This window comes from Vombatus ursinus, unplaced genomic scaffold (assembly GCF_900497805.2).
Source record: "Vombatus ursinus unplaced genomic scaffold, bare-nosed wombat genome assembly UNPS02014792.1, whole genome shotgun sequence".
NCBI classification, from domain to species: Eukaryota; Metazoa; Chordata; class Mammalia; order Diprotodontia; family Vombatidae; genus Vombatus; species Vombatus ursinus.
Genome location: NW_020954570.1, coordinates 7,712,448 through 7,726,876, shown reverse-complemented (window position 1 = coordinate 7,726,876; position 14,429 = coordinate 7,712,448). Strand labels below are relative to the sequence as shown.

The following is a 14,429-nucleotide window of genomic DNA, read 5'->3' as shown; positions in this document are numbered from 1 at the left end:
TACTTTTTAGGATGGTTGGACCAATTCATGGTTCGACTAATAGTGTGCATTATTGTGCTTATCTTTCCCACATCCACCCCAGCAATTGTTATTTTCCTTTTTTGTCATCTTTGACATTCTAATGAGTGCAAAGTATAACCTTGTTGTTGTTTTAATTTATATTTCTCTAATAATTAGTGACTTGGAACACTTTTTATTGGTTATTGAAATCTTTACTTTTTTTCCTTTGAAAACTTCCTTTGACAATTTATTTATTGGAGAATGAGTCTTGCAGTTATAAATTTAAATCAGACCTTTCACAGAAATGTGTTATCCAGACATTCTGAGTTAATATTACTCCTTTGAGTTTAACTGTATTGGTTTTGTTTGTGCAAAAATGGTTTAATTTTATTTAAACAAAGTTGTTCATTTTATTGTAATACTCTCTGTTCCTTGTTGGTCATGAGCTCTTTCCCTGTCCATAGTTGGGAAAAGTATTTACTTCCTCATCAAATTTGTTTATGACATTACCTTTTATATTTAAATCATGCACCCATTTGGCTTTTATTGTGGTATATTGTGTAAATTTTGGTCTAAACCTAATTACTGCCAGATTGCTTTCTAGATTTCCAAGCAATATTTGCCAAATAGAGAATTCTTATTCTGGTAGTGTGGGTCTTTGGGTTTATCAAGTACTATGATAAATGTTTATTGCTGGATCTTATATTCTCATCTTTGCTACTGATCAAATTTCATTATTTTAAATCTGAACCAAATACTTTTTGGTGAATACCGTTTTGTAGCAAATTTTGGGATTTGGTACTGCTAGGACCCTATTTTCTATGTTTTTCCATGATTTCCCTTGAGATTCTTGACCTTATTGTCTTTCAGATGAATTTCATTATTTTTTTTTTTAGTTTTGTAATATAATACTTTTGTTATTTGGTGTGGTTCTGAATAATTAACTTGGGTACAGTTGTCACTTTTATTATTTTAGCACAACCCAACTATGAGAAATCAAGTATTTTGTAATTGTATTTGCATAGTTTCTGTGCCTTAGAAAGTGGACTACCAAATATTTTTACATTCTATAGTTACTTTTTAGGACAGCTAGGTGGTAAGGTGGATAAAGTACTGGGCCTGAAGCCAGGAAGACTGACCTTGACCTCAGACACTAATTAGCTGTGGGACCCTGGGCAAGTCACCTGTTTGCCTCAGTCTTCTCATCTCTAAAATGATCTGGAGAAGGAAATGGCAAACCACTCCAGTATTTTTGCCAAGAAAATCCCAAATGGGGTCATGAAAAGTTTTTCGGTGATAGCCAATTTTGTGTTTAGCAGGTGTTTATTGATTTGGTCTTTTCCAGTTTGTTTTTAGTGTATGCTCTATCCATTGATGTTTTCTCTCTCTCTCTCTCTTTTTTTTGGTTGAATAAAGTGCTTTTAGAGATATACATTTTCCTTAGATTGCATCCAGAAAGTTCTTATATTTTCTCATTTTCATTTTCTTAGGTGACATTTGCTACTGTTGTTATTAGTTCACCTATGACCCAGTTCTTTAAAAATAAATTATTTAATCGCCATTTAAGTTTCAGTCCTTTTTTTTTTCCTTTTTGGTGAGGCAGTTGGGGTTAAGTGACTTGCCCAGAGTCACACAGCTAGTGTGTGTCATGTGTCTGAGGCTGAATTTGAACTCAGGTCCTCCTGATACCAAGGCTGAAGCTCTATCCACTACACCATGTAACTGCCCCAATAATTTTTTAATTTAATTTTTTTGGCTAGGCAATGGGTTTAAGTGACTTTACACAGTTAGTGTCAAATATCTGAGGCCAGATTTGAACTCAGGTCCTCCTGACTCCAGGGAGTGCTCTATCCACTATGCTACCTACCTGCCCCTTCGATCCTTTTTTTCAGAAATCCTTTATTATGATTTTTCTTGTATTGTCAGAAAAGAATGTGTTTAATTTTTTTTAATTTTTCTACATTTGATTATGAAGTTTTCATACCCTGGTTAGTTTTTATACCTGGTTAGTTTTTCTAAAAGTACCATGCGCAGCTCAGAAATAAAGATGTTCCTATTCAATAAATACCAGAGGATTATCATATCTAACTTTTAACTTCTTCCTTGTTTTTCTTTTTGTTAGATTTATCTAAGTCTGATGGGGCCACATTGAGGTCCTTCTCATAGTTTTGCTTTCAATTTCTCACCCCTATTCTATTCTATTTTTATTTAAATACTTAGTTTTTATACCATTTGGTATGTATGTATAGGTATATATAAAAATTATTGGTATTATTCCATTGCCTTTGATGGCCTTTTCAATTTCCTTTGCTCTTGTTGCCACCTTCCACATCTTTTGATGTCTCTGTGCCCAATATGCTGTCAGGTTTCAGTATTCTTGAAAAGAGATCTGTGCGTAGCTATCTCCAGTCAGAGTATTGCAATAATCTTTTTATTTTCATTGTCTTTCGATTGCCACTGTATCTCTGTCTATTCTGGGTCCTCCTGTGGGTTGCTCTCTTCTCACCCCAGCCCCGACTCCTGCCAGGTTTTCCTGATCTAGGCCCTGCTGCAGGTGTTTAGCCTTGTTCACCTTAGCTAGAGAGGACTTCTCTTGGACACTTCTTCCATTGCTTCTGACTTCTGACTGGCTCTTGTGCTGTCCTGGACCAAATGAAGGAGCTTATTGATATTTCTTTTTGTATTTCTTAATCATTATTTGATCTGATATCTTCTTTTAGATCCTTGCTAGATTATAATGTTGAAATATGCTCCTTCCTCTAATTAGTGGACAAATCATGTTTCTACCTACATGTTATCTTTTACATCTAACCCCTTCTCTCTATTTTCCCATCCACCCTTTAGTTAAAGCCCTCATAACCTTTTGGCTATAATATTGAAATGACTTCCTGATTGGTCTCCCTGCCTCAAATCTCTCTCTACACTGTTGCCAAAGTGATTTTCCTTAAATACATATCAGACAGTGTTACTACCCTATTTCGTAAACTCCAGTGACTCTGTATTGCTTCAAGGACCAAATATAAATTGCTTAACTTTTCTTTCTTTTTTTTTTTTTTTAAGGCAATGGGGGTTAAATGACTTGCCCAGGGTCACACAGCTAGTAAATGTCTGAGGCCGGATTTGAACTAGGGTCCTCCTGACTCCAGGGCTGTTGCTCTGTGCACTGCGCCACCAGCGGCCCCTCTGCATAACTTTTAAAGGCCTTTATAGACTAGACCCAACCTATCTTTCCTGCCTCATTGTTCTAAACCTCTCCCTCACCTCACAGTGTAGTCAATTTCTAAATCTTGTCTTCTACCTTTACAACGTCTCCTGCTTCTGACTCACTTTGGTTGAGGTCTGTATCACTCTTTACCAGACTACTGCTATGGTCTCCTCACTGTGCTCCCTGCCTCAAGCCTTGCCCACTCAAGTCCATCCTGCACATTGCTTCAAGTAGCCAAATAGAAAAGATAGAAGTACCTGAAAAACTACAGTCAGGATCACAACAAGGCCTGGCAGCAACTAATGTAAGGGTAAGAAAATCTACCAGCGTAGTTCTGGCCATGTCACTCCTTTACTCAAGGATCTCCAGTGGCTCCCTCTTGCCTGTAGGATAAAATAGAAACCCCTTTATGTAGTCTTTTAATGTCTTTATAACTAGGCCCCAACTTATCTTCCACATTATTTCTCTTCCCACATGCTGGAGTTCAGCCAAACTGGCCTTCTCTATACTTCTCACACTTGACACACTATCTTCAGTCTTAATGTGTTTGCTCTCACTGTCCTTCACAATTGGGATGCTCTTTCCTTATCTCTGTCTTACAGGATCTTCACTCTTCAAAACTCAGCCCCAGCACCATCGTTTTACACGAATTCTTTTCTATTCCCCCCAAATGCTAGACCTCCTCACCAAACACCTTATTTATTGACTTTGTAATAATTTTATTCATAATTACTTTGTATACACTTATATATGTTGTTGTCACCTCCATTAATGTAAGGTCTTTGAGCATAATGATGTTTCATTCTTCATATTTGTATCCCCTGGGTATCTGTCTGTCTGAATTGGACTCCTTTATGGAGTTTAAAACTACCATCTTAACTGGAAGTCAGAGTGACAATTTTTCAAAAATGAAAACCTTACCTGATCAGATCATTAAAGTCATAGAGATAGCTAAAATTTCTTTATGTAGGGTTAAGAGCTTTGTAGTCATTGCAACTATTGCAGTTACTTAAAATGATATATTTAATTTTTTTCTAATTTATTCCTCTTGTAATAAGACTTATCCTTAGAGGTTTTCAGTTGTGGTCATTATGTTTTATTTTAATCATCAGAGATTTTAAAATTAATCTTTCTAATTCATAATGTAATATATCAACTATCCATTCACTATTTATAGCAGATTGTTTAGTTTGGATATAGGATCAAGAGGTCCTTATTTTTCAACTCTTTCTCCTTTATTTTATTTGTCTTATTAGTTAAGAAACCTTTCCAGTTTGGATTTACGTCACATCACTGAACTGGATAATGAAACTGTGATGGAAATAGTCAAGAAGTGCAAAAATCTTAGTTCCCTCAATCTCTGCCTGAACTGGATCATTAATGACAGGTAACCATTTTAACATCTTAAAAACAGTTTACTGTAGAAAATATAGTTGGCCTTATATGCTTAGCATAAATTATCAGTGATATAATAGCTTAACAGAAATTATAAATTGTAATAGTATTTCAACAAATTATTATACTCTGGTGTTACATTTTTGAACATCCATTGTGTTGTATTATTTTGTTACGTCTTGAAAAGATTACAATATTTAAAAATTATTTGCAGAGTATTGTACTGTCAACATCTGCCCCATAAGTAAACCAGAGGTTGGTTGTTTGTTACAGGATCAGTGTTCTTAGATCTTGAGTAAGCTGATTTTACTATATAGACTTGTTATGGAGAAACTGTGATAGAGTGATTCAGAAAAAGTGATGCAAATGCTCATGTGTATTTTCTTATGCTTCTTCAAGTGGTTTTTCTTTTGTTCCGTCAACGACTGTAATTTTTTTGGAAAATGAAAAACAAATGAAAAGACAAGGCATGCCTTGGGGAAAATATGTGAAATGGGGAAATTTCCCAAAAAACGATACAACAGTAGAGCAAAGTGAGAAGCTAAGTCTTTACCTTTCACTTGTGCAAAACAAACTAACAAATCTTTAAAGTAAATGTTTATAACCAAACAGCCTTATATAAGCAACAGACTCTATAAACAGACTTAAGAATTTAAAGATTTGCTGGTGTACTATCTAATATTCAAAATTTCTTCAGGAAATAAATTTTTGAAACCTTTCGCCCTTGAAAATGATGAAATGCTATTCAAACTAAAATTAAGATACATGTAAATGGAAAAGTGACACTGTTTTCAGAAATAACCTCTTGATTACTAAGGTCTTTTAAATGTCAGAAAACTCAGGAGGCTGATTGAGTACCCCTTAAAAACAAGATCCTCCTTGATTTTACTTCTCAAATTAACTGTATAAATAAAATAGAGATTATATTTTTGTTCATTGTGATACATTCAGATTTTATTCTATCCAGCTGAATTGTATATATAGGTGAGAGGCAATGTTATTTTGTGGATAGAGAGCCAGCTTTGAATTTAAGGAAGAGGAAAGAGACCTGAAGATCTTCAAGTCTTACCTTTGACTTTAAATCACAACATAATAGCTGCATGACCATAGTCAAGTCACTTAACTTTTAGGGGTTCTAGTATGCTTTCTAAAAGTTACAGACAAGTTACTTGATCTGTATGGGTAGAGGGAGGTTCCACACCACAAGGTACTCATACTAATGAAATCTCATCTCTGGACCAAAAAAATCCCAAATAAAATTTTTATTTGTTGAAGTTTTGTTGAAATTGCCTCGTGTACTCATTTAAATACTAAACATTTCATTGTGGCAGATAAAATATAACAATTTCAAATAATTTTAATCTGAAGTTCCTAAGCAAGATTATTTTAATACAGGATTAAATTAAAAATACAGGTATTAGAAGTCTTGTGGTTTATGATGACATTGTTGAAAATGATACGCATAAACTATAAATTATTAAAGAAAAGTAGCACATTAGTAGTGATTTGGTATGTAAGGAGAATATTCTATAAAAATGAATAAGATGCTTTCTCATCTATGGGTTTCATATATTTGCAAAATGTTCTTGAGTGTTATATTTACAGATTGAGTGTAAGAGTTGCGAGGTCTTAGTTTATTTTTAAATAGTATTTTAGGGAAGTAAAATCATATATTCAATTGCTGAAACAGTCATAGCTGGCTAATTGACAAATAAAATAATAGCTAGACCCCATTCTGACTTTTATTTCTTCTTTGGCCTAAATCATATCATTGATGTTATTTTAATGGTTTTTCCTACTTAATTATATTGGCCTTTTGTTGATTGATCTGAAATTTATGTGCTGTAGGAATTTATTTTCAGGAACTAAAGTGAGTTTATCTTAATGTTTTTAATGGAGAAGTTTGGATTAATTGAGAAAATATGCATTTTAATGAATTTGAATCATACAGGTTTAAAAGACAGTCTCCTTTAGGTTTAATTACATTACTTATTATGTGTTCTGTAAAAGAACTTTCAAACAATAAAACCCACTTCTCAGTATCATTTAGATTACTCATCTCATTGTTCTTGATATATTGTATAACTAGGTTAAGTAATATTTTAATTATATTGGCATAAATCTGGGACATTTCATCAGGCTTAATTATAATTTTAGCACTTAACTCAGATTGGTTGGTAACCTTTTATATAGAGGGCATAGAATGTGAATATATTTAGCCTATCAGTTAGTTACTATTTTCTACATGTTCATTGTTAGTATCAATTGATAAATCAATGATTTATTGAACTCCTACTATTTCTATAGCATTCTATGAGTAATATTTTCAAAATTTTTCTGTTATCTCAGAACTTAACATCTTGTCTGGGAAATAATAAATAGCAGTACTAGACTGTTATTAACTTCTAAATTATGTGATATGACCTCACAATAGTCTAATAAGTATTAATGTCATTAAGGAAAACATTGGTAGCTCAATTAGGGCTGAAGTCAGGGAAGGCTTTCTGAACGAAGTAAAACTTGCCCTTGAAGGATATATAGGACTTGATTCAGTAACAAAGAGGATGAATCCATCCTGAAAAAAGGCCGAGAGAAGTAAATGGGGATAATATAGGAAAGGAACAAAGATTAGAGAGAAATAGGAGTAAGGGGTATGGGGTCAGATTTCTACTTCTTTTCTTGGTTAGGCATGTCAGCAAATGTTTTCCTTAGAATAAATGGCAACGTTTGCTCAAAAGAAGAGCCCTCCCTTTTTATTGGAAAATCTTAGGGAGAAAAAAAACCCCACCACATAGCTTATCTTTATTACAAAGTATCCATAAGATTAATGTACTGGGTAATGAAAAATATAATTTGTATTTCATATGGACAATGAGTCAAAATTTATTCTTTCTTTGAGATTTTTTGTTGTTGTCTTGACCTGTAATTTGAGTGTAGGAGTGTTTCTTTTCCTTTTCCTTTTTTTTTTTTTAACATCCCCAAGGCTTTTAGTGCAATGCTTGCCGCATTGTATTCGGTTAATAAATGCTTGTTGATTGATTGATAGGAACTCCCAGTGGGAAATTTCCTCTTCTCATGCATATGGGCAACTTTTCTGCAACCTATCAATTTGGAGAGTTGCCCTGGCCACTGAGAGGCTTGTCCAGAGGTATATAGTCAGAGTCAGAGGTGGGACTTCTGAACTCAAGGTCATTCTGACTCCAAGTCTCATCTTCTTTCTGAAAAGACCTATCATGTATGAGATGTTCTCCTATATATAATAAAAACTTAGTTTTTCATTCTCTGTGTTTATTTCTTTATAAAATGAGAACTATAATGCCTTAACGTTACTATTTTTTAGAAACATTGTCATCATTTCAGTAATATCTGAAGCCTTTAATAGAACTGATTGTGTATAATGAAGAATTTTTGGTTTATATAGAATATTTGTTGTATCTTTCTATATTTAGGTTTGGGAATTATGTATGAAAAAGAAAAAATACTTTTCATATATATTCATATTTCTAGCAATTAAAAAAAACAATTAGTTAATTAGTTCCCATTTATGCTGATGTTGCAAAGACTCATTTTAATTATAATCCATTTTAAACGAAATGTTCAGCTTTTGTTAGAGCTATTGGTGCCTATAAACACTGGAACTGTCTTTGAGTTTCATATCTTTCATTTTACAGTCAGGAATACAAGCTCAGTTACCTCTTCCATGTACTTATATTTGCAAGGTACAGGATATTACTTAAATAAATCACTAGTTCTCAATTATAGCAATTATTCCTGATTCAGAAATTCTTATTTCCTTCTCTGTATGTTTTGCCATTTATTATAAGCTTGAGATTTGTCATTTCTTGATGAAAAAGGAATTATCTTGATATGAAACAATCTTAATTTTGTTATTGTTTTTAGTTGTCAGTGTTTAAGATGAGAGATACCTTGGCACTGTGGGTAGAGCTGTCCTCAGAGTCAGAAAAATCTTGGTTTAAGCCCTGCTGCTGACATATACTGACTGGATGAATTTGAACAAGTCACTGTAACCTCTCAGTACCCTTATCAACCCTACAACACTTTGAAGTTACAGAACAACTGCCCATCTGCATTGATGGAAAAAGCGCCACTGGTAACGTCACAGGTCCAGACATAAAAAGGGAGATCTTAGTATCACAGTATCATAGATTTAGTGCTGGAAGGGAAGTTAGAAGCTATCAAATCCAACCCCCTACATTTTACAGATGATACTGAAATCTAATAACGTAATGTGTTTTTTTTTCCCAAAAATAACATAGGTTATATAAAACAGAGAAAGGATTTGTAATAATCTGACTCCAGAGCTATTGCTTTTTCCATTCTGCCATAATATATACATTTGGTTCTTATCACAGTTTTTGTCTTTTACTCTTTTTAAACTTTAGATTTTGAGTTTGTGTTTTTTGACAGGTACTATATTATTATTTTTAAAGTACTTTTAGACATTTTCAGCACCCCCCCCCAATTGATGTCTCTGCAACTGAGACATGCTGTTCTTTATCTTCCTTTTTTGTTTTCTATTTTTTGTTTAGAGAGTTAAATAGCAAAGGCATTTTGTGTATTCAGAGATACAGTCTAGTCACTTGACATTTACCATTGCTCTGAACACAAAATCTAAGTCTTTGGTTTGTGAGAAGAAGATGCCGACTACTTCTATCAGTAATCTAAATTAAACATTTGATTGTTATATCTTCTCCGTTATCTGATCCATGGATTGTTGAAATGCTTATTTGTATTTGGTTCTAGTAAAAAAAAAATCTCTCCATATAGAGTTGGGTCACTAGGGAATCTGAATGCACTGGCTGTTCTGGTTGCAAGAGAATGAGATTTTAAAAGAATTATTCTGTGCATCTTCACATATTAAGACTTTCGTCGGCTCCTTTGTTCCTTTCAAAAAGGAAAAGAAACTTTCATAATAAATCTTAGCCAAAGCTATTGCCTACTTTTTATATGTGATGGAGTTTATTTTTCCATTTTAAATTTGCTTTCAAATGGGTTAATTACTTTTTCTTCTTAAATATTTTAAATTATCTCTGTGACCTTTTTTCAGTCTTCAGTCTGTAGGAGCCACTGTCAGATGTATGTACGTTCCTTTAATTGGCAGTTGCCACTGCTTATGTGGGATTTAGTTCACAGAGTGACATTAAAAGAGAAGTTTCCTGTTCCTTAGATGCTCATAAACTAAATTTCCCTTGTTATTTAAATTGCAGATTTAAATAGTGGTAAGGAATTTCAAAGGGTAGTTAGTCCATGCCTCTCATTTTACAGATGAGAAAACTGAGGCCCAGGGAATTGAGGTGATTTTCCGAGGGGCACAGAGGTAGTAATCATTAGTCAGTAAACAAACATTGTTTGTGCCCTTGCTATGCAACATGTAAATGTGTAGATATATACAAGATCTATACAGAGAAGATAGAAGGAAATCTGAGATAGGAAAGCAGTAGCAGCTGGGGTGGGCAGGGATGAAGGGAGAGAGACCAAAATAGGCCTCATGCAGAAAGTGGAATTTGATCTGAGTCTTGAAGGAAGCCAGAGAACCAGAGATTCGAAGGGGACATTCATTCAGTGCAAAGGTACAGACGTGAGATGGAAGGGCTAGCAGTCAGGTATTACTGTTTCCTAGAGTACAAAGGGGGCATGAAGCATAAAAAGGCAAAAGGTAGAAGAGAGATTTAAATGACCAATAGGGAAGTTTCCATTTGAGCCTGTAAGTAACTGATTAAACAGAGGTATGTGTGAAGGTGTGGTGGGGAAGAGGATTGGAAACATGATCAGATTTAAGCTTTAGGAGAATTGCCTTAGCAGAGCAGAAGTGGGAGGGGAGTTTGGAGAGACTTTAAGGCAGGTAGACCAGTTAGAAGGCTATGATAATTGTCTAGGTGAGTGGTAATAACAAGGTAAACTAGGATTGGAGCTGTGTAAGTGGAGAGAAGGAGACATATGGATTTGAACCCAGGTCCTCTAACTCAAAGATTGATCCACACTTTGTGGCATCTCAGTTTCTGAGGCTGCATTGAGTGCACAATCATTTGCAAACAAAAAACCATGCACCAACTCTCCCTCTACTTCAGTCTTAGCTTGTAGTCTTTTCAAGCTAAATAGTTTACTGTCAGTGCAGTAGCTAACCTTAATGCTGTTTTCATCCTCATTGAAGGCATCTGACAACATCACTGAAAACATCGTGCTAAAAATAAAAAGCATGAGAGCAAGCACATAGCCTTGCTTCACCCCATTGGTGACTGGGAAAGCATGAGAGCATCCATTATCCAGAGCTTGTGCAAGCATGCCGTCATGAAACTGGCATACAATACTGATGAACTTCTCCAGGCAACCAAATTTCACCATGATCTTCAATCATGACAGTATCAAAGATTGGGAGCCTGCATGACCGGAAGGATGGTGGTACCCCCTACAGTATTAGAGATGTTTGGAAAAAGATAAGATTTTAGGAGAGAGATGACAAGGTCAGTTTTGGACGTGTTGAATTTATGATGTCTATGGGACATCTAGTTCAAGATGTCCAATTGGATGTCAGGAGAAAGGTTAGGGCTTGATAATTAGATTTAAGAATCATCAGTGTAGAGGTGATAATTGACTTCATGGGAACTGATGTGGTCACCATGCAAAATATTATAGAGGGAGAAAAGAAGACAGCCCATGCCAGAACTCTGGGGCTTACCCACCATTAGCAAGCTGGATGATGATCCAGCAAAAGAGACAGAGAAGATATAGATAGGAGGAGAATCAGGATAGAGTACTGTCATGTAAACCTAGAGAGAGGAGAATATTAAAGAGAAGAGGATAGTGACAGTGTCAGAGTCTGCAGAGAGGTCAAGTAGAATGAGGATTGAGAGAAGGCCTTTTTTTTTGGCAATTAAGAGATCATTTGTAACTAGAAAGAGCTGTTTCAGATGAATGATGAGTTCAGAAGCCGTATTGTAAAGAGTCAAAAAGAGATCGACTGGAAAGAAATAGAGGCATCAATTGTTGGACAGTCTTCTCAAGGGGTTTAGGCATGAAAAGGAGGAGAGATTAAAGACTATAGCTAGTGGAGATGGATGAATCAAATGAAGTTTTTTTTTTAGAATGGAGGAGGCGTGGTCATATTTCTCAGCAATAGGGAAGGAGCTACTAGTTAAACTGAAGATTACAAAGGTTGGAGAATATATACAGATGTCTGCTGGAGAAGATGAGATGGAATGAGTTCACTTGTGCATGTAGAGAAGTTTCCTTGTCTCGTTAGGTGAGATAGGGGTGAAAGTGGAGACAGTGGGGCAAAACCTCTGAGTAATGGGAGATGGAGAGGAGAGGGAAATTTCTGTGAATAGCCTCAATGTTTTCAATGAAATATGGTTCTCAGTTGAGACTGGAGGGGAAGGGAGCTTAGAGGTGGATTGAAATGGTTTGGAAAAGGTGTGGCAAGTAGGACAGTGATCCAATTAAGGAAATATAAAAGGATTACCTTGCATCAGTAAAGGCTCAGTTGTGATTATGTAGCATGAAATTGTAATTTTGTGATTTTTTTCCACTTTCTTTCAATATCTTGGGGGTCAGAGTAAAGGCAGTGGATGGTTAGGAGTGATCCAAGGCTAAGGCTTGGAAGAACAAGACTGGTGTTGGGATAAGGGGGCAAGGGGCCAGAGAGAAGACGATGGTGTAAAGTTGAACTGATTCACCAAGGGATCAAGATGGGGAAGGGAGAAGAATGAAACCAATACAGGGGTGATGTATTGGAAAAGAATTGAGAGGTTGAGGGATTTGAGGTCACAGTGAGGGTGAAGAACAGGTTGTAAGGTTGTAAGGCAGAGGGAGAACTGGAATGACAAGAAATTGTGATCAAATATGGGGCTTTGAGAGTTCATGAACATGGAAGTAGTACATTTTTGTATGGTGCCGGGATCAAGGATATGGCCATCTCTGTGTATAGCTGAGGTAGGGTGAAGGAGTAGATTGTAGGAAATGAGCAAGTTGAGGAACTGGGAAATTAGAGTGTTTGAGGGAATAATCAATCTGTGTGTTGAAATCTCCTACTTTGGCAGGATTTAAGGAGAGAAAGAATGTGAACCATGCATTGTATTTGTTGAGGAAAGAGTGGAAGTAGACTAGAAGTAGACAGACAACACCTACCAGAATTGATTGGGTAGTGGATATAGTTTGAGTGAACCTCAGAGGAGGAGAAGTTACTGAATAATGGAGATAGAGGGAGATCTTGGATGGGGTAATGGGGAATAAGGGTATTTCAGCTTCTTCATCTCTATTGGTTGGAGGAACGGGTGAAAGTGTTGCTGGTAATAGAAGGCTGACCAGGGAGATTATTAATTATCAGGAGGAAACCAGGTCTTAATGTGAGCCAGAAGATGAAAGGAGTGGGAAAGGAAAAGATTCAAGATGAAAACAAGTTTGTTCCCTTTAGAGCAGCCATTCTAGAGAGAATGGAGGAAGGGTAGGATATTTAGAGTGGAATATTGAGGGAGTTGTGTTGAGGATGATGAAGGGATCTGGGCATTGGGGGATAGTGAATTAGATTTGAATATTGAAGGCCAGGGTTAAGATTCACTGGAATGGATATAACATGACCAGGTAGGAGTTTGTTAGACATTGCTTGAAGATTCTATGGTCTGAGCAGTGCTTAAAAAAATGAATTTATTGGAACTGTGGTGTGTACCCACCAGCATCTGATTTTTCAAAATCCTTTATAAGTTTTAATCATATAAACCACTAATAAAATATTTTTATGTTTTTAGTCATTGCTTCTCATATGCAACTATTAACCTACAGAATTTTAAACAGGTTGGATTTGTAGACTGATAGATTTACTTCTTTTTACATTTGATTTATAAATATAGAAAAGGAGATTGACAGCACTGACTTATATAAAACTCAATGAAGCTTTATATAAAGATTGTTCTAACTCACCTCATCTACTCTGGATGTTTATTCTGTTTCTTCTTTCAGATTTCTATTGAGTCAATAAAAAAGGGTGACATTTAGAAATAAAGTTCAGTAAGGATTGGAGCAGGTGGTGCTAGTACAAAGTATTTGCTTAGTGCCCATTTTTTAAAAATTATTTCTAGGAATTGTTTTGTGAACTTATCTTATATATTTTATTTTTAAGTATTCATCTGCTCTCTTCTAGTGAGTGTCATGCCACTGTGGGATATGTACTTATAATTGTACTTTATTTTAATCTCCTAATACTACTTAATTTTCTGAGGGTCTGAGGTTTCAGAATTGCCCAAAGGGAACAGGGCTATCCATTAAATTGAGCAAGTATAGTTGTATTTGAGTTAGAGGATATTTTGTTTTCTGTTAAAAGTTATGTAGTCTAGAGAAGAATACTTTTCACTTTTGAGTATTGACTATGAATTTTGACCATATTTCTTCTGCCAAAAAAATATCAGTTTGGAAATAAAGAGGCTGCAAAAATTATTGTGATGGCTTAATCAGCTTTTTGGTAGTATTTTTAGCCATGTTGTCTTTTCTTTGTTGAATATTGCAGCCTGTCTACCTACCAACTTATGTGCCTATTTGGTTAAAATTTAAGTTGAAGGATAAATAGAACAATTAATTTTAGCTTGCCTATTGTTGATGAAAAAGATAATACAACTTATTGTATTCCTCAGAAGTAAATGTGGACTAAGACTGCAATAAGAGTTAATGTAGGCTGACAGAGTTTAAGGTTGGGTGGGGTGGAACTTTGCTAGGCTAGTGAAATTTCGTAGATTATTTTGGAAATTGCTACAGTATTCAAAATTATTCGTAAGGCTTACCTTTATAATACCTACCCTTTTCTATAGCTAATCATTCTAGT

The 14,429-nt window shown here is 35.2% G+C and overlaps 1 protein-coding gene across 1 annotated transcript in view; it reads left to right on the top strand.

Moving 5' to 3' along the window:
• FBXL17 (F-box and leucine rich repeat protein 17) overlaps window positions 1-14,429 on the top strand; it is a 494,196-nt gene that overhangs the window by 158,069 nt on the left and 321,698 nt on the right. The window contains exon 6 of the mRNA XM_027869182.1: window positions 4,462-4,592. Coding sequence (XP_027724983.1) covers window positions 4,462-4,592 — 131 coding nt within the window. The remainder of the gene's footprint in view (window positions 1-4,461; window positions 4,593-14,429) is intronic.